Below are 22,608 nucleotides of genomic sequence, written 5' to 3' on the forward strand. Positions count from 1 at the left end.
GTACTACCTCACATACTTTAGATGTCATATCTTTGTTTTTTATTATCATTTTGCAAGATGTAAGTCTAAGGTGTCCCCAGAATGTGTCTGTGAAGTTTCATACCCCATAGATTTTTTTTATTATATACCACGTTTTAACTGCCTATTTTGGGGTGGAATTAAAAATGCTCTGATTTGGGGTGTGTACACCTTTAAATGCTCGTGTTCCCCGCCCCCAAGCTCACGACTCTATTAAACATTGCATAAACAATACTGAAGTTCACAAAATGGATCATTACAAACTGTTGGTGATGCAGCATATCAGATCACATAGTTATGTCATGTATTTTGTGGATGTTTGCTAACATTTGATTCTGAATGAGTTTGATAGTGCTGCACGGCTAACGTGGCTAAAGCTACTCGATAAGAATGCAGATGCGTTTATGAATTATACAGACTACAAGCGTTTTCGGGTTAAAAATGAAAATAAAGACATGGCTCTGGTTTCTGTAAATACAGTAAGAAACGATGTTAACTTTAACCACATTTAACAGTACATTAGCAACATGCTAACAAAACATTTAGAAAGACAATTTACAAATATCACTAAATATATCATGATATCATGGATCATGAACAGTTATTATCGATCCATCTGCCATTTTCGCTATTGTCCTTGCTTGCATGCTTCACAATACCTGTAGAATGTCTGAACGGCTGGTATATGCCAAAATTGGGGGCGTACATATTCATTATCCCGACTGCTGCATCACAGTTGGTGTTATGTTGAGATTCGCCTGTTTTTCCGTGGTGTTTTTCACGCGTGAGTTTTACATATGAAGGAGGAAACAATGGTGTTTGAGGCTCATGGTTTTTCATTTCCATGTACAGAACTCTTATTATTCAACTATGCCAAGGGAAATTTAATTTTCAATTCTAGGGCACCTTTAAGACCTTTGGACATAAAAAAAAAAAAGACCCATCACATCATTGACCCATGTTTTAACATTACCTAAACATTACCTATTACATTTCTTACAATTTAACAGCATCACCTTTCTAACAAATACTAAACTGAAGGATTGTAAATGGTTACTAGTAGAATTTTACTGTATATTTTATTATTTTTTATTATTTTAATGAATAAATGAATAAAGCCTTTCATGCTAACATGGCATTAAAAGGTAAATAAACGGTGACTATGGCATTTGTGCTATGGTAAATTAATTATTGAACTGTATTTATTATCACAGCAGATGTGTTTACAATACTTTTTAAGTAACTTTCTACTTCATATTTTAGCATTTGAGGTCTATATGTGCATTTGTCCTTTTGTTTGAAAACTGTTGGACAGTTAAGAATAGGTGTTATTATCACTGGCGATAAATGAGAGGGGGCACTTGATGAATTTATTGAAGATTTTAGTGTGACAGCAGATGTTGCTTGGGCTGCAGCTGGCTTTCATACTCCCAGAGCTTAGTTTGCCCTAACGCAGGTGGTTCCTGTTTCATTAGTGTCGTTAAGGCCAGAAACATACGCAAATGCAGACGTGAATGCTTGACCAATGAATTGCAATTACGCTGTATCATTGTGCAGACTTAACATGTGTTTTTGCACTATTGTGGTGGTAACAAACCTCAATACCCAAGGAAGCAATAAAGTTAGCTTTAAACGTTTGTGCCATTAATCTGGATGCTTTATTATTCAGACTGCTAGCTATTAACACGTCAATTAAATTAACCTGCTAAGTAAGCTTCTATTTCCACTGTTGCGTAGCTATGACAGTAGTCTGAAAGAGAAACCTGACTGTAGATGAATCTGAAGTCTAGTAAATCTAGTAGAAGTTTATGTTAGTTTACTCTAATGCATGTTATAGCGTCCCTTGTGCTAATGCTAAGAATCGAGTTCATACTTTCCTATGAATTGCAGTCTGACAGAACATCACAGGGTCAAAGGCAAGGAAAAAAATGTTTAAAGAGCAATAGAGGTTAAAGAACTCTACTCTTTGTATTCATGTTAGTTTTATATTGTTCTGAAAAACTTTTGTAACACTTTTAAGGTTTCATTTGTTAGCATTAGTTAACTTCATTACATAACAAGAACTAACAATGGGGTTCCAAAAAGTTTTCGTCGGCCGAACCCCTAACACCTAAAATATTTACCCCTAACACCTAAAATAAGTACCGCTCTGAGATTTTAATTTCATATTTCAATCATTTAACGACACATTTGCATGTTAACGGTTCTCTGATATTGGTTAATGGTCGCATGACATGCAAGTTACATAATTCTTCTTTTGGTGTGTTTTATTTTGACTTTGTAGCTGGACTTTAAAGTAGACTCAAACGTCTTTTTAGTGGTGATATTGTCTTAGTCCACATTCACGAATGGTTGGGAAACCATTTTTTTTTTTTTTTTTAATTTTTAAGGTAAAAAGTATGTAAAAATTACAAATCATGCATTATTAATTGACAAAATTGATTGATTGATATTAATTGACTTTTTTGGTGGTTGATGTCTATACACGGACAGCTGTGAGCCTTTGAAAGGTTGCTAGTTTTGTGTGGACTTCACAGCCATGTCGCTTCACAATATAAAAATGAACTAATGTTTACTTGTGAACTTGTGATATCATTGATTTGGGGAGTAGTACAAGGTCATATAATATGATATTTTAAGAGACTAATTGATGAGATTGATTGATGAGACTAATTTATGTTTTATTTTCTGCATGTTGGTTGTACCACATGATTTTGATTTGGCGGATAAAAGATTTTCAAATATTAATTATCAGTGAAGCACTTTTGGGTATTTTAAGGTATCCTTATTACAGTTTCATTACACATTTAAGTACTGAGTAATATTAATTAACAACATATACTAATAGGGTTAGGGTTAGGTTAATGGTTAGTTGCATACACGCAATTATGCATAATTTATTGTAAGTACATGTAACATGTAACAAGGACACTATAAAATAAAGTGGTATCTTAGTTTTGTTAAAATATAGTAGTTAAAGGAACACTCCACTTTTTTGAAAATAGACTCATTTTCCAACTTCCCTAGAGTTAAACAGTTGAGTTTTACCGTTTTCGAATCCATTCAGCCGATCTCCGGGTCTGGCGGTACCACTTTTAGCATAGCTTAGCATAGTTCATTGAATCTGATTAGACCGTTAGCATCTTGCTCAAAAATGACCAAAGAGTTTCGATATTTTTCCTATTTAAAACTTGACTCTTCTGTAGTTACACTGTGTACTAAGACGGGCGGAAAATGAAAAGTTGCGATTTTCTAGGCCGATATGGCTAGGAACTATACTCTCATTCCAGCGTAATAATCAAGGAACTTTGCTGCCGTACCATGGGTGCAGCAGGCGCAATGATATTAAGCACCGCCTGTGACCCCTTCAAAGTTCCTTGATTATTACGCCACAATGAGAGTATAGTTCCTAGCCATATCGGCCTAGAAAATCGCAACTTTTCATTTTCCGCCCGTCTTAGTACACAGTGTAACTACAGAAGAGTCAAGTTTTAAATAGGAAAAATATCGAAACTCTTTGGTCATTTTTGAGCAAGATGCTAACGGTCTAATCAGATTCAATGAACTATGCTAAGCTATGCTAAAAGTGGTACCGCCAGACACGGAGATCGGCTGAATGGATTCAAAAACGGTAAAACTCAACTGTTTAACTCTAGGAGAGTTGGAAAATGAGCCTATTTTCAGAGTGTTTCCTTAAAATAGTCCAACAATAAATGATAAATAATATCAAAATGATAAATGATACCCAACAATAAATGATATCAAACTTTAACTTGTTGCTTGGGTCTAAAGATGTTTTTGACGCGTTTTATTTACATTCACCGTTCAGTCTTGACTCTGACAGGTTTGCACATTTGCTGAAAAGAAGAACTAGCAGGAACAAACTTGTTTTTATCTTGTTTAGTTTTTCCTTACAAGAAACAGCGACACTAACTATGTGACGAAAAGACTAAACAAGATGCACCTTGCCCATTTATGATTGTTGGCAATGTGCTTTCTGAAATAAAACAATAAAAAATAAAAAACTGTTGCTTTTGTTTTTCCTCAGACACCATGCGCACCTTGATGTCTCTTTGTGACCCGTGTCAGTGATTTTATTATCACTGATCCACCGCCTCTGCCTTGGTTGTCGTTGTGAGCGACCTTCATCCAGAGAGGGCTTCTGGTACCTCCATGGCGGGGGAGAAGAGCCGTCGCAGCGCCATGGATATCAAGCGCCTGGCGGGTCTGCTCCAGCGTGGAGCCGGGCGATTGCTGGTCATCGACAGTCGGACTTTCTCGGAGTACAACGCCTCGCATGTGCACGGTGCCGTCAACGTCTGCTGTTCCAAACTGGTCAAGAGGAGGCTTCAGCAGGACAAGGTGTCAGTTACCGAGCTCCTTCAACCCAACGGAAAGGTCAAGGTATCAAGTGTGTGTTTGAGAGAATGTGTGGGTAGTTTACGTAATCGAGAAATTGGGGAAATATGAGTGGCATCCAAAGGTGGTTGATGTCTTTACGCGGACAGCTGTGAGCCTTTGAAAGGTTCAGTTAACAATGCTGTTAGTTTTGTGTGGACTTCACAACCATGTCGCTTCACAATATTATAATGAACTAATGTTTACTTGTGAACACCCATTAAAGAGTCCCTGCTTTTGGCGCCAACTTGCAACATCTGCAGTCGAATTCATATGCACGTATAGTATTTGACACTTCCTTATGTAAAATGATTTTGTAATTAGCTGTAGTAGTCAATAGTCAGTTTGAAGAAAATGTTGGAGAAAACACAAATCTGGAGTCTTGATGTTTTCTGGCTAGCAGATACTGTACCCTTGATCTTCCCAGCTTGCTCATTTCTAAATTTGGAGGACCACTATAGGTTTATTGGTTATCAGAGGCTCTGAAATTGGAGACTTGAGTTTTCCATGACTTCTACATCGAATATGACATCATTTTTCCCGCCCGACTGGCATGCCAAGTCTTTATATTTTTAGGCACTCTGTGAAACTGACAGAACTCTTAGGGGGAAATCCAACCACCGACAGATGTCACGTAAAACTCTGTGCCATTGCTGATGAGGTCAATGGTGAAAACTGATCCGCCTCTATTGCTCACCTCGCTTTCCGAAAAAATTATGCCGCATAGAGAATGCGGAATAATTTTAAGTCACACCAATGATGAACACTGAAAGCAAAGACATGGTCTCAGACAACACCCTGTTTTTGAGGGCATAGCTTGCCTTTTTGATTGCTGGTTCATGAAATCAGTTTTGTCATTTCCTCATATTCATGTGACCAACCTGTCATGCATGCAGTCCATCTTGTGCTTTTCCAGTTTGGCTTGCAATTAGAAGGTTTGCAAGCTCTTTGTAACCCATTTCAACTCTATTTTTAGATGCCATTTTTTTGTCCCATCTATTAATTTACACAATTCACAATTTACATTGACTTGAATACAGCTCTTTTATGATAAGCACGTTTTTCATTTCAGAATTTTAATTCATTTTGATAGTTTTGGGGTGGAATTGAAGACTAAATTGTCTGAATGTGTAAATGAGAGTATGAATGTCCCTGTGATGGACTGAACATTCGTCCAGGGTGTTCCCCGTCCATGGCTTAGGATGCTGGGATAGGTTCCAGCATCCCTGCAACCCCTGTAGGAAGTAAGCGAATGGATGGATGGATGGGTGGTTAAATGGATGGGTGGATGGATGGATAGATGGGTGGTTAAATGGATGGATGGATGGATGGATGGGTGGGTGGTTAAATGGGTGGATGGATGGGTGGTTAAATGGATGGATGGATGGATGGATGGATGGATGGATGGATGGATGGATGGATGGATGGATTTTTTGGGTGGCATAAAGTGAGAAATGTCAGGGTGATACAACTGTCCTGATATAATAATGAAGAAAAGAAGCCTCATTAAAAGAATGAAATTCTTAAAAAGATATCAATATTAAGTAGCTTGGCATAATCTTCTATTAATATTTCTTTAAAAAAACAACAACTACAATATTTTAGCAAAGAATCATGCAGAAAACGAAACAAGAAATTATATGCCTTGAAACATATAATACAAATTAATGTTTACATATAAACGTTTTTGAAAATAATAATTAAGATTTCAAAGTACAAGTTTTACTTTATGGTTACTCCACATGACTTTTTTAGAGTCATTAAATTTAAACATTTGGTTCATGAAACCAACATGAATACAAAAAGTATGTTTCTAAGAATTTGGCAAATGTGTTTTAAACTCATTTATGTCACAGTATGTCATTGTACGATTTAACTATTTGGCACCTCTTGATATTATGGTTACTTCTTCAAATATGTTTCATATGTTTTAGTACAGTGCTGGCACTGAGCATGTCAGCTCTGGGCCTTTGTGTGCTATTTGCTTCCCAAAAAATGGGCACTTTGATTCGGATCTGCTGGCCAAAACCAGTTCCATCTGAACTTAACAGAGTGGTACTGTTTTCTTGGGTCTCTCTTTCGCTGCATTCCCCATTTCTTTCCATAGCCGAGCCTAGAGGCTGTGTGGCTTTTATTATCTCCCTCAGTAAAGAGGATAACACTTGTGATTAATGCAAGTCCTGGATAAAGCTGGAGCTATCTGGGTGTAATGGGGGGAGGTGGGATAGGGGGACGAATTCAGGAAACTCTTTGTTATTGGATGAGCATGACATCATAATCTTTAGTGTGGCCACTGACAGAGCGCTAGCTAAGCACGTGCAAATCGTCTACTTGACTAGCGCAGGATCCAGACAAAACCCTACCCCCTTCATCCTCCCCACTGCTTTGGACAGCTGCCATTGCCAGAAGTTGTGGCATCAATGTGTGAGCTGAAAGTAACGACATCACCGCAACCAAAGGCCACCAGTGTGGTCCATTGTGAGTGCGAATAAAGGAAGGAAGTGAAAGAGGGTATTAATGGATGGGTAGCACACATCCACACTGAGATAATGCCCGAGGTCCCCCATGGCTCTGTGTTCGGCCCATTTCAGATTACATCAGCGGAAGGCACCATATGCACCAATTGCCTGGCCTGCATTGTAAATGGGTCAGTGTTAAGTGCAGTAGATAGAGTGCAATGGTACAGAAGCAGGCCTTCCTTTGCAGCCATGAACAGTCTTGGCTTATGGTAATCTGTGCTGCTGAATGTTCCATTGAGCTGGTACTGACAGATGGCTATGTGGTCGCCCAGAGCGAAGACAGCCGAATAGGCAGATCTGAAGGATGTACAGATTGAACAATGGCCTAAGAAAGGAAGGTTATTATCCAGGCCTTTATCATCTACTCTTTGTAGAACATCACCTTTTCAAAAATGTAGAAACAAATACATTTTTCTATTTTCGAACAGAAACAACAATGATGTTTTTCCATGCAAAACTCACTGCCATGTTAATAGGCTGATGCGAGTTGTTGGCAGAACAGTTCTAGGATTGTCTGAGGGGGCTGCTAAGTTGTTCTGGGTAATGGCTAAAACAAAAGGGGCTTTTGCACCGAATAGTTCTAGGAACTCAGTTATAGGAACTAGCCAGTAGGATAGTTCCCCGGGAACTAATTTCTCCCCCGGGTCATGTACCTGGTTGCATTCGCACCGGGAATATGAACTTTGAATCTGCCGACAGCAGCTTCTTTAAAGGATTAGTTCACTCTCACATTAAAATTTACTCACCCCCATGTCATCCAAGATGTTCATGTCTTTCTTTCTTCAGTCGAAAAAAAAATTAAAGCTCTAAGTGATCCTGGGTGGAGTAACTTCCTGTTGACGTTCGAAGTGTTGTCAAACAAAACAGAGGCTAGCTAGACCCTCCCTCCTCCTCCTCCCCCTCCCCTCCGTGCTTCCTGAAACAGTCATGAACGCGCATTTAAAATCATTCTTGTCGGTTATTGGCTGGAGCGTGTTTATTATGTTTTGTGGTCCAGGCTGCACCAGTTTGTTTTTATTGCCGTTTTCAGAGCTTGTGGCGACTACAGAGACCGCGTTTTTTTACAGTGTTTTCAGGGGACAGGCAGCTAGCGGATAGTGAGGAGATGTTTGCTGTATGTGACAAAAAATGTTTTGGCCTAAAAATGCGTGACATCACTTAGAGCACCTTTAAGGTTTTTGATGAAAACAATCCAGGATTTTTCTCCATATAGTGGACTTCAATGGAGCCCAAATGGTTGAAGGTCAAAATTACAGTTTCAGTGCAGCTTCAAAGCATTCTACATGATCCCAGGTCTTATCTAGAGAAACCATCGCTCATTTTCTAAAAAAAAATTTAAAATTATATACGTTTTAACCAAAAATGCTCATCTTGAACCAGCTCTCTTCTTCTTCTCTATTTGAATTCCAGCAGTGTAGACGCTGCTAAGTGTATTACTGCCCTCCACAGGTCAAAGTTTGAACTAATTGTTATATACTTGCACTAGCATACTGTACATGACAATTTAGTTCAAAATTTGACCTGTGGTGGGCAGTATTACACTTAGCAGCGTCTACACTGCTGGAATTCAAATAGAGAAGAAGAAGAGAGCTGGTTCAAGATGAGCATTTTTGGTTAAAACGTATATAATTTTAAATTTTTTTTTAGAAAATGAGCGATGGTTTCTCTAGATAAGACCTGGGATCATGTAGAATGCTTTGAAGCTGCACTGAAACTGTAATTTTGATCTTCAACCGTTTGGGATCCATTCAAGTCCACTATATGGAGAATAATCCTGGAATGTTTTCATCAAAAACCTTAATTTCTTTTCAACTGAAGAAAGAAGGACATGGACATCTTGGATGACATGGGGGTGAGTAAATAATACGAATTTTAATTTGAAAGTGAACTAATCCTTTAAGTGCGGCATTTACAAATGAGGAATGGAGGATGTCGTGATCAGAGCTGTGTTTGTTGTGTGTCGTGGGTTTCGTGATAACAGAGATGGATGTAAGCGTATAATCTACGCGACTAAAAGAGTAAAAAGTGGGGCTAAGAGACGAAATCTTCTATGACAACTTTTAGTATTGCCGAGGCAGAAAAACGAACATAGCACTGCAGACAACTGGTAGGCTAAATGCCGTTAACGCTGTTTTCCATGTTTGTGAAGTAAATGTTTACACAGCTTTTTAAAAATGCCGAGTGCTGGTGTTTGACGTGTTTGACCAATCAAAGTACACTTACGTCACTGATAGTTCCAGTAGTGCTGGTTTAGAACCTACTCTGAAGTAAGAGCTAATTTAGTTCCCCCAAAAGGAGTTCCTAAAACTAAAATAGTTCCTAGTTCTTGCGGTGCGAACATGGCTAAATCCGGGTACTTCAGCCAATAGTTCTAGGAACTATGAAAAGGTTCCTCCAGTGCGAAAACCCCTTAATGAGCCCACTCCTAAGTCCCTATGATATTCTAGCACCAAGGAGGCATGGGTTCCTTCATCAATGTAATTGAGCTGGATAATGGCAATATAACTTTGCAATATTGACACTTATTTCATCAACACTGTCCTGAGCTAAATAATGACACTAATGCCTTCTGTAGAGCAGCTTATAGCTGAATTGAACTTGCTTCCTAATTGACTTTGAAGCATTGACACAATTATTTAACTGATTTTAAATAAACTGAGCTATGCAATTACACTATTAACTAATGAAGAACTGCTTTACAGCTGAAATAGAATTTTTCATAATTGATTAATCTTACAACATTAACGCTGTTATTTTTCTGTTTATTAATGTGAAGCTGCTTTGAATCTATCTGTATTGTATAAAACGCTATATACATAAATGTGACTTGACTTGAGCAATATGTATGCTCAAATATATGCAATGTCTGAAATCACAGCTTCCTGTACTGTAGCTTCCTCCTACACATATATTTTCATGTGAAAATGGACTCCAACATTGTTGACTATGTCCTGATGCATCGACTGAACGTGTAAAAGGACAGAGGACATACTTGTCAACAAGTTAAATTATAACAAATGAGCCAGACGAGAACTGAATGACACTGGTCAATGGTCCCAAGATATATGTATCCACATAGGCCCCGGACAGGTGATATAAATAGTAATTGAACGTGCCATTTTTTAAATTCTGCTGATATGACAGCATGCAAATGATCTAAATGTGTTACAGATCTTTGCAGTGACCTTGGGAACATCCTGTGGCTCTTGGAAAATGTAGCTATTTGACATGTTCATCTTTCTGGGTGACACCTAACTATTACTGAACCTCTCTATTGCTTGGGTTAGTAATAAGTGGGGACCTAATTACAACCCCACAGCACTATCTGATGGGATTTTCAAGGTGTCTCTGACTATGTTTGTAATAGCATATTACCATAGTATATTTAATATTCCTTCAGTATGCAGTATGTACTCTATACTATTTGCATTGTGTTGAATAATTTTCAAAATATGTATTACAGTTCCAGTCTTATCTTATCAATCTTATCTGAGTGAAATATTGCATAAAAATAATAAATACATAAAATAATACATACTATACATTATATTTATTTTCTTAATTAATAAATAACAATTATACATTATAAAACACATTATCCGTTTATTTTACAAAATAATTAATAATTAAAATGATCGATATTATACATAATGCAGTACATTTTATGGATTGCCTAAAATAATAAATATACATTATACATGGGTCATTGATAAGGATGTTTTATTAAGTGTTAACAATGAGATTATGTGTTTTTTATAATCAATTAACACTGCTTTTGTCATTTGGTTTAACCAAAATTTCAGTTTTACTGAATGACACTTTTGGTTATACCAAATGACGTTTTTTTTCAAACAATGCTAACAGGCTGATATCTAGCTAGCTAGCAAAAGGGCAATCAAACATTTTAAATTTAGTTTAAGTTTTTAAAATATTACGTTTTCAATGTTTTATAGCGGTTGTACCGAATGACGTGATGTTTCGGGACATGCGTATGAGAAAGTGAAAACATGAATTTTTCAGATAGTTAAAAGAGAGTTAGTTACTTTGCTTCATGATCATGTGGTCCTTTGTAGGTGTCTGAATGATGTCACATCCTGTCACATGATATTGACCGCATGACTTGATCCAAAATGGTCCCTTTATATTGGTTACTCTGAATGACATCAATGAAATTCATTTTTTCCGGACATTCTTTCTTATAATTATAATACCATTTTGCACTATGTTGATATATGATGTTATAAAATCATGCCAGAAAAAAAAAAAAAAAAAAAAAATATATATATACATACATTTAATACATTTTTAGATATTTTAATCATGAATGAAAATGGCTGTATTGGCCTTTGGACGGTTAAACCGAATGACCTTTTGACCCTTCAAAATCTTTAAAATACCTTTATATGTAGCAAAATATAATTAAAACCTTTTGGATTCAATAAAAGAGATCTAGTTGTACTACCTTACATACTTTGGATGTCATATCTTTGTTTTTTTTACTATTATTAAGGCCTTTGGACAAACAATATTCAGCACACTGCAAATGAATATCAGTGCACTCGAGTTGACCTTACTTTTTTAGTGTGAAATATGAGCTGTGAAATCTTTTTTCTGTTGACCTGTGAGATGTTTTACCCACAAATTACAAAGTTTTACACAAAATTAGATAGAATTTTTTTTTTTTTTTTTTTTTGTGAAAACTGGACATCAATTAATAATATGCCCATCATTTTGATGTTGACCAGAAGGACTTATTAGTAAAAAACCCAGTTGACAACAAAGTCATATGTGTAAATGTGGCAACATTCGTGTTTGCCTTGTAGGTGACCCAGGCTTCAGCAGGCCTTCACGGGAAGCCATGCTTCTGAGAGACCATAATCCCCAGGTGATGATGTCACGTCTGGATTTAGCTTTCATCCAATTAAGGTGGAACACCTTGTACAGAAGCAGGAGGGGCTTATGGGAGACGGGCAGGATGATGAAGAGGGAGGCTTAGGCCTAGTTTCTCACTATCTCCTGTCAATCAATAGCCTCAGTTTAATACCTTATCTAACAACTAAGCTTTACTTGCATAATCGGTCAAGGTAAATGAAGAACGATAGGTGTAAACGTATTCCAGGCCCATTAAAACCAGGACTAAGGTGCTATTATTTAACTTTCTCAGTCAGCCGAGTTCGCCTGGCAGGGAATACATGGTAATCTTCCACTCGAGTCCGACCTTTGGCAGGTGACATCACCTTTTAGGCGCACTGCCAAGTTGATGGTGTTGTAGTGTAAACACACCGACTTTCGTTTTCTTACACACACCTTCTCACCTTCTTACTAACTTTTAGATACACCTTGGTTCACTGGTTGTGTTACAGATATGAATTAAATGATCAATATATTGTGCTGTGAAGTCCAAAACTCATTTTGACGTGCACAAAAGGAAATATGACAACGTAGATAGAACTGACTGAAGTCCGTTGACGTGGTAAACTTTTAAAATCAGGTCAGTGCTGTTTATAATAAAAGCCAGGTTAAGTATGATCTGACCTCTGACCTGGTGTTTTTTTATTATTATTATGTAGAGGTCAACTGTTTTTTAGTAGCTAAAGGCCTATTCACACCAAGGTAATTGTTGTAATTCTCTGAGAATAGCGAAGTCCATACCACAACTATAATGGTAACAACACAGAGAAATTATGTCATTGGAATCACTTTTCTGGCTAATAAATGATAAAAAAATTGACAGCCAGCCAGAATCCAACAGACTTTATTGTCTATTGGTGTGAATGCTAGTTATCATTATAGTTATCTTTATAGTTATCGTTCTTGGTGTGATGACCCAACTCGACAGAATGATTCATTCACAAATCAGACATCTCTACCAGAACCATGACGTTTAATTAGGACTTTGATCACTTTACCGTGACCAAAAATTATGCCACAGTAGCAAGATGTAAAATTTATCAAAAGGCAGCTCACTGACGAGGAACTTTGACTGGTTTCATTTATCACTTGAGAACACGACACAATGAACCGCATAATGGACTCTATTTTAACAATCTAAGCACATTTGGGCATGTCTGAATCCACTTTTGTTAGTTTATCGATGGAAAAAGTGTCATCTCCCATTCCCTTTAAAAGCCAGATGTGCTTGTACCATGGCGGATTGCTATTTACATGGTGGAATATAGACACCCTCAACCTGATGAGTCAGTTTAAAGGTGCCCTAGAACGTTCTTTCACAAGATGTAATATAAGTCTGAGGTGTCCCCTGAATGTGTCTGTGAAGTTTCAGCTCAAAATACCCCATAGATTTTTTTTGTTTAATTAATTTTTTTAACTGCCTATTTTGGGGCATCATTAACTATGCACCGATTCAGGCTGCGGCCCCTTTAATTCTCGCGCTCCCTGCCCCCCGAGCTCTCGACTATAATACAGTGCATAAACAAAGTTCACACAGCTAATATAACCCTCAAATGGATCTTTACAAAATGTTCGTCATGCATGCTGCATGCATGCTTCGGATCATGTGAGTACAGTATTTATTTGGATGTTTACATTTGATTCTGAATGAGTTTGAGGCTGTGCTCCGTGGCTAACGGCTAATGCTACACTGTTGGAGAGATTTATAAAGAATGAAATTGTGTTTATGAATTATACAGACTGCAAGTGTTTAAAAATGAAAATAGCGACGGCTCTCTTGTCTCCATGAATATAGTAATAAACGATGGTAACTTTAACCACATTTAACAGTACATTAGCAACATGCTAACAAAACATTTAGAAAGACAATTTACAAATATCACAAAAAATATCATGTAATCATGGATCATGTCAGTTATTATTGCTCCATCTGCCATTTTTCGCTATTGTTCTTGCTTGCTTACCTAGTCTGATGATTCAGCTGTGCACATCCAGACGTTAATACTGGCTGCCCTTGTCTAATGCCTTAAACATGGGCTGGCATATGCAAATATTGGGGGCGTACATATTAATGATCCCGACTGTTACATAACAGTCGGTGTTCTGTTGAGATTCGCCTGTTTTTCAGAGGTCTTTTAAACAAATGAGATTTACATAAGAAGGAGGAAACAATGGAGTTTGAGACTCACTGTATGTCTTTCCATGTACTGAACTCTTGTCATTCAACTATGCCGAGGTAAATTCAATTTTTGATTCTAGGGCACCTTTAAATATGTGTGTATTGCCACGATAATTTTCTTTCGTCATTACTGCAAATAGGTAATTCTGATACATGCAATGACCTTTTATTTTTAATATTTGGCATGTTTGTGTGCTGGTGCATGTCCCTGTGAGTAATAAGCAGAGTGTATGTGCGATGTGCACCCGCATATTACTAATGCGCTCTTTAAATAACCAAAAAATAAATAAATAAATACTGCGCCATTGACCTTTAGACCAGTTTTTGTTGGTCAATGGTGCAGTCATTTTCAGTTACCTCAAAATAGCAACACGCCAACAATGCACCTGAACACATTTCGTTTTCAGACCAGCACACCCATGGGCGAACAGATGGGCACAAATGCATTTGCTATTTAAACGACGTGGGCGCTGGACGTGAGAATGATAACTGCGTTGGGCTGAAACTAGCAAAAAACACTTGCGTCGTGCCTGGCGTCACATTGACCTTGATGATAGGGCCCAAGGAGTTCGATTACCTAATTTTAATTACTAAAACTTTATTGTCGGTTTTGGCTTTCAGATAAATAAACTTGTATTTCTGTCTCTTTATGGTGCACCGCTAATCACTACATTTCTAGCGAACTCGCTAAGGAGTGCTTCAATGGATGATTTTCAGTGATTACCAAAATTTAAGTTTTTATGGGCCACATTATGATTCTTTTGAGGGCTTTAAAGCTTCATTCCCTGTTCATGCAAATGGATGGAAAACTTCAAAATTTCTTCATTTTCCGTAGAGGAACACAAGTCATATTTGGCTTATTTTATTGCTTTTTTTGACTATAGTCATTGGAAATCACAATGGAGTGGTGACCAATATAACCAATGCAGTTTTTGCTACACACCCATCCTAATAATCATCAATATTGTCTGTGTTTTCGCTTCCTGCATGACTTTTCTCTTCTCATCCCTTCTTTTTTTTTGCTCCTCCATCTTTCCTCATCTTCTTCCTCTGTCACTGCCCTCGTTCTGTCTCCCCTCCTCTCTTTCTGTTTTCTCCAGTAGTGCTCCAGTATTGTAGTGAGTCATTCTGCAGCGGCTCTGGCTGATGGTCATGTGATTAAAAACTGCCTGACAACATTGAGACAGCCGGGCTCGCGTGCAGCCACACACAGCTTCACGCTCCTGCTGCATCGCAAACGCACACACATAAGCGCATCACAAAGTGCATGCACTCTGATTCAGGTATAAGGCACTGGTGCATGTGCTAAAGCCTCGCAGCCGACACTTTTTGTGCAAAATGCGTGATTTTCTACAAAAGATTTGCATTTGGAGCAGGAATATAATGATACCACACCTTTGCTCTTGATTCTTGCATGTTTGTGTGTTCCATAACAATGCACATTATAAAGCTATTTCTTAAAAATGCACTTTAATAATCACTGTCATAGAACAGAGATTGAGCGATTTGATTAATCGACCATTAAACATGCACATCTGGCCAAAATGCTGTCTCCCCCTTGTGTCTGTTCCACAATAAATTGTCTGATATATTAACAGTATATTGCTTATATTTAAAGTATATCGCTCATACATACAAACAAACACATTAATATTTATTTTAATAATAATAATTTATATATAATATATTGTATTATTATATTGTCAGTTCCACAACCTAACAGCCTTATAAATATTATCAACATATAGTAATATACATTTAAATATATTGTTTATAGTACTATAATGTACTGTTTATATCTAAACAAACATATTAATATTAATTCTTTATATAAAATATTGTATAATTATAATATACATTTACAATCCTTAGCATTGCTACAGTAAATATTCTAAATGGTGAATATCAAAAGTGCTCTCAAACGATTAATCGCATCCAAAATAAAAGTTTTTATGTATTATGTAATATTGTAATGTACTATATATAATTATTATGTATATATAAATAAACACACATGCATGTGTGTGTGTATATATATATATAATATGTATGTATGTTTTATTTTAGTTTTGAATTAGCTTTTATTTTTGTATTTTTTGTTTTCATCTTAATTTTAGTTTCATTTTGTCAACAAAACAAGGAAACAAAATTAGTTTTTATTTGTTTTTAATATTACTATTTAGGTTTAATTTATTCTTATTTCAGTTTTATTTATTTCCAGTTAATATTTTTAGTGCTTCAACTTAAACTTATTTCAGTTTATTGCCAGGGCAACATTTCTAAGTTTCGTTTAGTTTAAGTTATTCAACTTATATTTATAATTGATTTTTTGGGGGTGTACATATTAATGATTGCTTTATTTCAATTAACATAAATGTTTAATAACCCTCATATATATATATATATATATATATATATATATATATGTGTGTGTGTGTGTTTATATTAAAATAATATATTGTGTTTTATAGTATATATTCACAGATTCTTGTAAATATTATAAATAATGAATATCAAATATTGTAAATAGTTAATATTTTCTAATATATTATTATTTTTCTAATTACACATCCCATTTTATTTATTATTGTCTAATTTTGTGTATGTATATATTAATATAGTGTTAATACGTTTATTAAACAATTTTCACAACATTCACTTTATATGTTATTGTTGTATCTGATTATATTAATTTATGTTTCATTAATATGCTTTTTAGCTTTTTTTTTATGTTACATTTGCTATGTCATCATAGCAGCCTTGCTATATTGTGAAAATAGTCGCATACCTGTTTGCATTGCAGCTTCTATCTATGACATCTTCCTGATGTGTTCCTGTGTGTATTTGTGCACTCAAGGTCGACCTGGGCCGCAGACAGGAGGTGGTGGTGTACGATCAGAGCACCAAGGACGCCGGTCAGCTTTCCAAAGACAGCTTCGTTCACATCCTCCTGAGCAAGCTGGACGGCACCTTCCACAGGGTGTCTCTGCTTACAGGTACAGGACATCACCATTTCCTGATACTTAAGCTAGGAAACTGGTCAGCAGTTGAGGTCTGATCTGCAGGAGAGATTGGAGCGTGTTGGTTCTGATTTATACCAGCAGATGGCGATTCTTACATCACTGATTCTCAAACACACTCCTGCTTTATGCTGTCATTCCCTCACATTTACTTTACACGTTTCTGTCTCTCTCTCTCTTTTAATTTCCCTTTCGGCTCTGTCTTGTCTGAGAGGTTTTTTTTTTTTTTGTCTGTGCAAATGAATCATCAGAGGCCTTGATGATTTATGTTGTGTGCTGACAGACATTTTTGTTATGTCATCATTTAAGGAATGCGGACACTCGACTGGTCGAGTGCTCGTTTTGCACCATGTAGTTGGCTAGTAAAAACACATTCAGGCTTTGCAAATTGAGCTTCCTTTGGGTTGTTTCTTGCCGTAGGCATCAACAAAATATAATTTCCTACTGAAACTCACCTAAATCTCTCTTTTACCACTGTTGTTAAAGGGATAGTTAACCCAAAAATGAAAAATTCTGTCCTCATTTTCTCATCCTCAAGTTGTTCCAAACCTGTATGAATTTCTTTCTTCTGTTGAACACAAAAGAAGATACTTTGAAGAATGTTGGTAACCAAACGGTTGATAGGCCCCATTGACTTCCATAGTATTTTTATTTTTTTTTTCAATTGGGTCAACTTTATTTATTTACTTACTTTTATAAATTTTATGCTTTAATAATGCATATTGGTAATTTAATTAGTAGTTATTATAGAGTATTTGCAGGGGTGACATATATTTGTTGGCCAAAAGCAAGAAACAAGTTCGCATTTTAGCACTTCCGGTTCCATCGTCCTGAATTCAATGTTTTTTTTTTTTTGGTTAAATGCCTGAAATAAGGTCTGTGGTGAACACAAGATATTTTCATGTTTTATTCTACAACATAAAATACATTAGTAATACCCGCTTGTGATTTACTAAATGGGACTACAGAGGTTGTCGGCAACATTAAACGTCATCACACCAAACAAGAAAACAAATCTACTCACTAGCAGTGGTGGAAAGCGTACTAAAAAATTTACTTGAGTAAAAGTATTGCTACTTAAAGGAACACTCCACTTTTTTTGAAACTCATTTTCCAACTCCCCTATAGAGGTAAACAGTTGAGTTTTACCATTTTTGAATCCATTCAGCCGATCTCTGGGTCTGGCGGTACCACTTTTAGGCTAGCTTAGCCAGTGTTGGGCATGTTACTTTAAAAAAGTAATTAGTTATAGTTACTAGTTACTTCTCACAAATAGTAACGGAGTTAGTAACTGAGTTACATCATTATAAAAGTAATTAATTACCAGGGAAAGTAACTATTGCGTTACTTTAAAAAAAAAAAAAAATATGCCAAATAAATTGAATGCCCCAAATATTACATTTAAGTCTAAGAATAAATTATTCTTGATGCGACTCCTGACTCGTGATCCGCTCTGGCTCACGACATGAAATTTCTCTGTACTGTGTTGGTAGCCATTAAAGAAAACGTAGTTTCATATTTATGTTTAAATAGTCCTATGTTATGTTTTAAATCCATTTATTCGATTATGAAAAGTGAACAGCATGAGTAAGATGCATCATAAGATGCGCAAATATATCGGGAGACATGGAGTGGGTCAGATATGATTTTGTCCACTTCATTAAGTTTTGCTTTGTACAAAGCCTTTCTTTAAAGTGAATTTCGTTTTGTAAAAATTGTATCTTAATTTGAATCAATGTTTCATCAACCAATTGCTTTGATTTAATATATAACAAGCAAATATAGCAGACAATAAAATCATGACATGGAGGCGCGGGCGCGATCACTGGCGCGTGAACTGGAGCGCGTCTTATAGGCTAAATGAACCGAAACTCAGAGGCTGCTTGCCTCGCAGACATGAGAAATATATCTATAGAATGCTTGAAATATCTACTTTAACGAAAATGAAGTAATTAAAAACGAAAAGAAAGAGGCTACTCTGATTACGTAGCCTAATCCGAATGAAATGTGCGTTATCTCTCTAGGCGCGTCCATATGAGCAGATGATCAGCAATGAGAATCAGCAATGTCAACTTCATCTTTGCAGCCGACACTGATTCAGAAAACATTACTTTATTAATAAACAATTCAAATGTCTCCTTACTGTTTTTGTCACATTCATAATCATTACTTTTGCCGGTTCTTTATGGCAATTATGCTTGCCTTTGAGTGCTATATAGCCTATATTATGTAAACGCTCCTTATTATGGTTTATTCTCTCCAGTATTTAAGAAATTAAATTAATATAAATGTGATTAGTTAACTAATAGTTTAAATGAACAACTACTAGTCGACTAGAAAAAAACTCATTTCACATATTTTCGATCAAGCATCAAAAAGGGTATTCTGGTTTGAGCTCGCGCTTCGCGCGCATGCTCTGACAGACACACACACAGCGCATCGTACATTATTATCAGTTTAAAATTATATTTGTGTATGACTAACCGCAGCACACACCAGAGAAAAAAACTTTGCAGGTCCTATGGCTGAGAGAGAGCCTACTCGGATGAAAACCGCTTCAGTGAGCTCAATTATAGTAACGAGGCATTTTTTTGTCAGTAACGGTAACGGTAACGGCGTTGTAACGGGAGAAAAAGTCATTCGTTTGATTACTCGTTACTGAAAAAAGTAACGGCGTTAGTAATTTATAACGCCGTTATTCCCATCACTGAGCTTAGCATAGTTCATTGAATCTGATTAGACCGTTAGCATCTCGCTCAAAAATGACCAAAGGGTTTCAAAATTTGTCCTATTTAAAACTTGACTCTTCTGTAGTTGCATCATGTACTAAGACCGACGGAAAATGAAAAGTTGCGATTTTCTAGGCCGATATGGCTAGGAACTATACTCTCATTCCAGCGTAATAATCGAGGAACTTTGCTGCCATACCATGGGTGCAGCAGGCGCAATGACATTACGCAGCGCCTCTCACAAATGTCTCCATGGTTGCAAGGCACGCTCCCTGTGCAAGCAGGGGGTCACAGCCATTTTGTAATATCATTGCGCTTGCTGCACCCATGGAACGGCAGCAAAGTTCCTTGATTATTATCTTATTAAGAGTATAGTTCCTAGCCATATCAGCCTAGAAAATCGCAACTTTTCATTTTCCGTCTTTCTTGGTACACAATGTAACTACAGAAGAGTCAAGTTTTAAATAGGAAAAATATCAAAACTCTTTGGTCATTTTTGAGCGAGATGCTAACGGTCTAATCAGATTCAATGAACTATGCTAAGCTATGCTAAAGTGGTACCGCCAGACCCGGAGATCGGTTGAATGGATTCGAAAACGGTAAATTCTAGGGGAGTTGGAAAATGAGCCTATTTTCAAAAAAAGTGGAGTATTCCTTTAAGAAACAATTTACTTGAGTACAAGAAGTACTGAAAAATTACAACTCAAGTAAGATTAAATAAGTAGTTTGCTGAAAAACCACTCAAGTTACTACGTTACATAGTACTTTAGTATTATTTTTCTATTTTTACACAAAAGGAGGTGATGTAAGCAATATGGAGCACTAAACATTCTCATGTAATTTTTCCATTTTAGTCATACTGGAAGCCAGTAGTTATTTCAAACATGACTGATTTGGAGCAGAACATGATATTAATCTAATAAATTGTCGTGTTCGACACTATGCTAAGCAAATGTACTAGCTATCCCTGTTGCCAAGAGCAAATGTTTTATACTAATTTTGAAAAATAAGTCCATGTAAGATCATGTAAATGTTTAAAAGGCAAAAGCAAAGAAGGGTAAGTGAGTGGGCCTATCAAAGAAATTAGGGATTAAAACAGTATGAATAGAAAAGTGGCAATAAAAATAAAATGGGGTGCGGGTTAACATGTTAAATAAAATGCTTTTTTTTTTTCATTCTAATGAAAATGTGCCAGGACCCCACTGTTGCTATAGTAAAGAATGGCACTTTTACGTGCATCTGATTGACAGACAAATCACGCGATCTTATTTCACTAATGTTGAGGTTATTTCAGCTTTGTACATTTAGTTTAACTGTATTGTTAAAGAGGGCAAGCTTTACCATTCAACTGAACTGTGGACAAGCATTTTAGACACTTACATTGTTCTTGCTCCGTCCATGCAATGACTGCATCCTTGTATGAGACCCCGAGTTTTCGATTTACGATGGGAATATAAATGGTATGACCCATTTCAGGAGCTGCCAAAATTACAATTTAAAATCAGAATGTGAGCATAGCTCACTTACATTTACTAAAATATTGAAACTTTAGCGATACTGATTCAAAACGCGAGAGCCAGCAATTGAATGTCAAAGTGTGGTTTGAACACCCTGCCCCTCAACTTAACTGGAAGTTTTGATTGGTTCTGCACCCGAGTCAGACCTGTCTGTTATTGGCTGAAGCGCAGAGGGCTCCATCACAGTAGTTTGAAAAGTTTCAGCTCGCCCTATTGCTGTGTCGGCACCTTTGTCAAAGTACTTTGTAATTTTGGTGAAAAAATAAATGTGGCGAAGTTGAATACTTTATTTTTATTCAACTTCATTTTAAAAGTTGTGTTCATTTGTGAAGATCAAAACAAAACGTGTAAGAATCATAAACTTCTCTTGGTCACAGAGCAAAGGAAACCAGACAAAGGAAACCAGAATTACTGCTAACTTCCAGGTTGGCCTACAAAAAATACATCACACTGCAGCAATTAAATAAATTAAATAAATAAATAAATATAATTTTTTTTTTTTTTTTTTTCCCATGTTAGATTATAGACAAAATTACTCAAATGCCCATCATTGTCTGCAAACTTCTGAGGAATAGATTAAAGGTTGTAATTCTAAATGTTTCCGCAGCTGCTATGCACTCGTCTGACAGGAATCTCCTGCTGTCAATCAAATTATGATGTCATAATTCACAAAGGAGCTGCTAGTTGCCAAAGGCATGACTGTTAACTGCCATATGCAAAGCAAACCTTAAGTAAACACTTTACATCAGAAAAATACAGTCTTTTCCCCCTTCATTTTCTTCTTTGCACACTTCCTATAATTATTTCTTTTGGTTAATAGCAACCGTCACAGCAAAGTTTGTCTCTCAAACTGATGAGTCTGTAGAAACCCTCACAGTTGGCAGTTTTCTGCGTGAAGCTCATGTTTCTTTTTTCTTTTTTTCTCTATCTTTCTCGCTTATTACTAAGCTGCTTGATCCAAATATGTCAGCAGTGAAAAGAAGCTCAAATTTATTTCAGTCAGGATTTCACCACTTCTGCACATCTTCGATTATGTGGCTGCTTGTGCTGAAGCGTCTGTCACTTTTAAAGCTTAAGACTTCCTTGAGTCACATTTAGTGTTTTTCAGTAAGCTTCTGCAACCTTAAATTAGAAATGTCACACATGACATAGAAACTTAACACGGTTATCACTGAAGCTGAGAGTCTGAGACAGCACAACCTTCATTTTTTTAAAAACGCATTCCTCCGCTAAAAATAAGTTGATGGATATTAATATAAGACTCATTACAGCATGGAATGCACTTATTAGTGGTGTTTGCTAAGGCAAACATCACTA

The 22,608-nt window shown here is 36.5% G+C and overlaps 1 protein-coding gene and 2 long non-coding RNA genes across 5 annotated transcripts in view; 1 reads left to right on the forward strand and 2 right to left on the reverse strand.

Moving 5' to 3' along the window:
* Positions 1-16,947, reverse strand: part of LOC125247959 — a 44,872-nt gene extending 27,925 nt beyond the window's left edge. The window contains exon 1 of the long non-coding RNA XR_007180207.1: positions 16,814-16,947. This is a non-coding gene — a long non-coding RNA (uncharacterized LOC125247959). The remainder of the gene's footprint in view (positions 1-16,813) is intronic.
* Positions 1-22,608, forward strand: part of dusp8a (dual specificity phosphatase 8a) — a 70,539-nt gene that overhangs the window by 14,370 nt on the left and 33,561 nt on the right. For 2 of the 3 annotated variants that reach the window (XM_048159507.1, XM_048159506.1), the window contains 2 exons: positions 4,067-4,422; positions 16,883-17,021. In XM_048159507.1, coding sequence (XP_048015464.1) covers positions 4,192-4,422; positions 16,883-17,021 — 370 coding nt within the window. In that variant the 5' untranslated portion in view covers positions 4,067-4,191. The remainder of the gene's footprint in view (positions 1-4,066; positions 4,423-16,882; positions 17,022-22,608) is intronic. The other variant, XM_048159508.1, reaches the window with a different exon arrangement.
* The window catches only part of LOC125247958, a 49,069-nt gene continuing 43,424 nt past the window's right edge, over positions 16,964-22,608 (reverse strand). Inside the window, exon 4 of the long non-coding RNA XR_007180206.1 lies at positions 16,964-17,084. This is a non-coding gene — a long non-coding RNA (uncharacterized LOC125247958). The remainder of the gene's footprint in view (positions 17,085-22,608) is intronic.

This window comes from Megalobrama amblycephala, linkage group LG15 (genome assembly GCF_018812025.1).
Source record: "Megalobrama amblycephala isolate DHTTF-2021 linkage group LG15, ASM1881202v1, whole genome shotgun sequence".
Lineage (NCBI taxonomy): Eukaryota > Metazoa > Chordata > Actinopteri > Cypriniformes > Xenocyprididae > Megalobrama > Megalobrama amblycephala.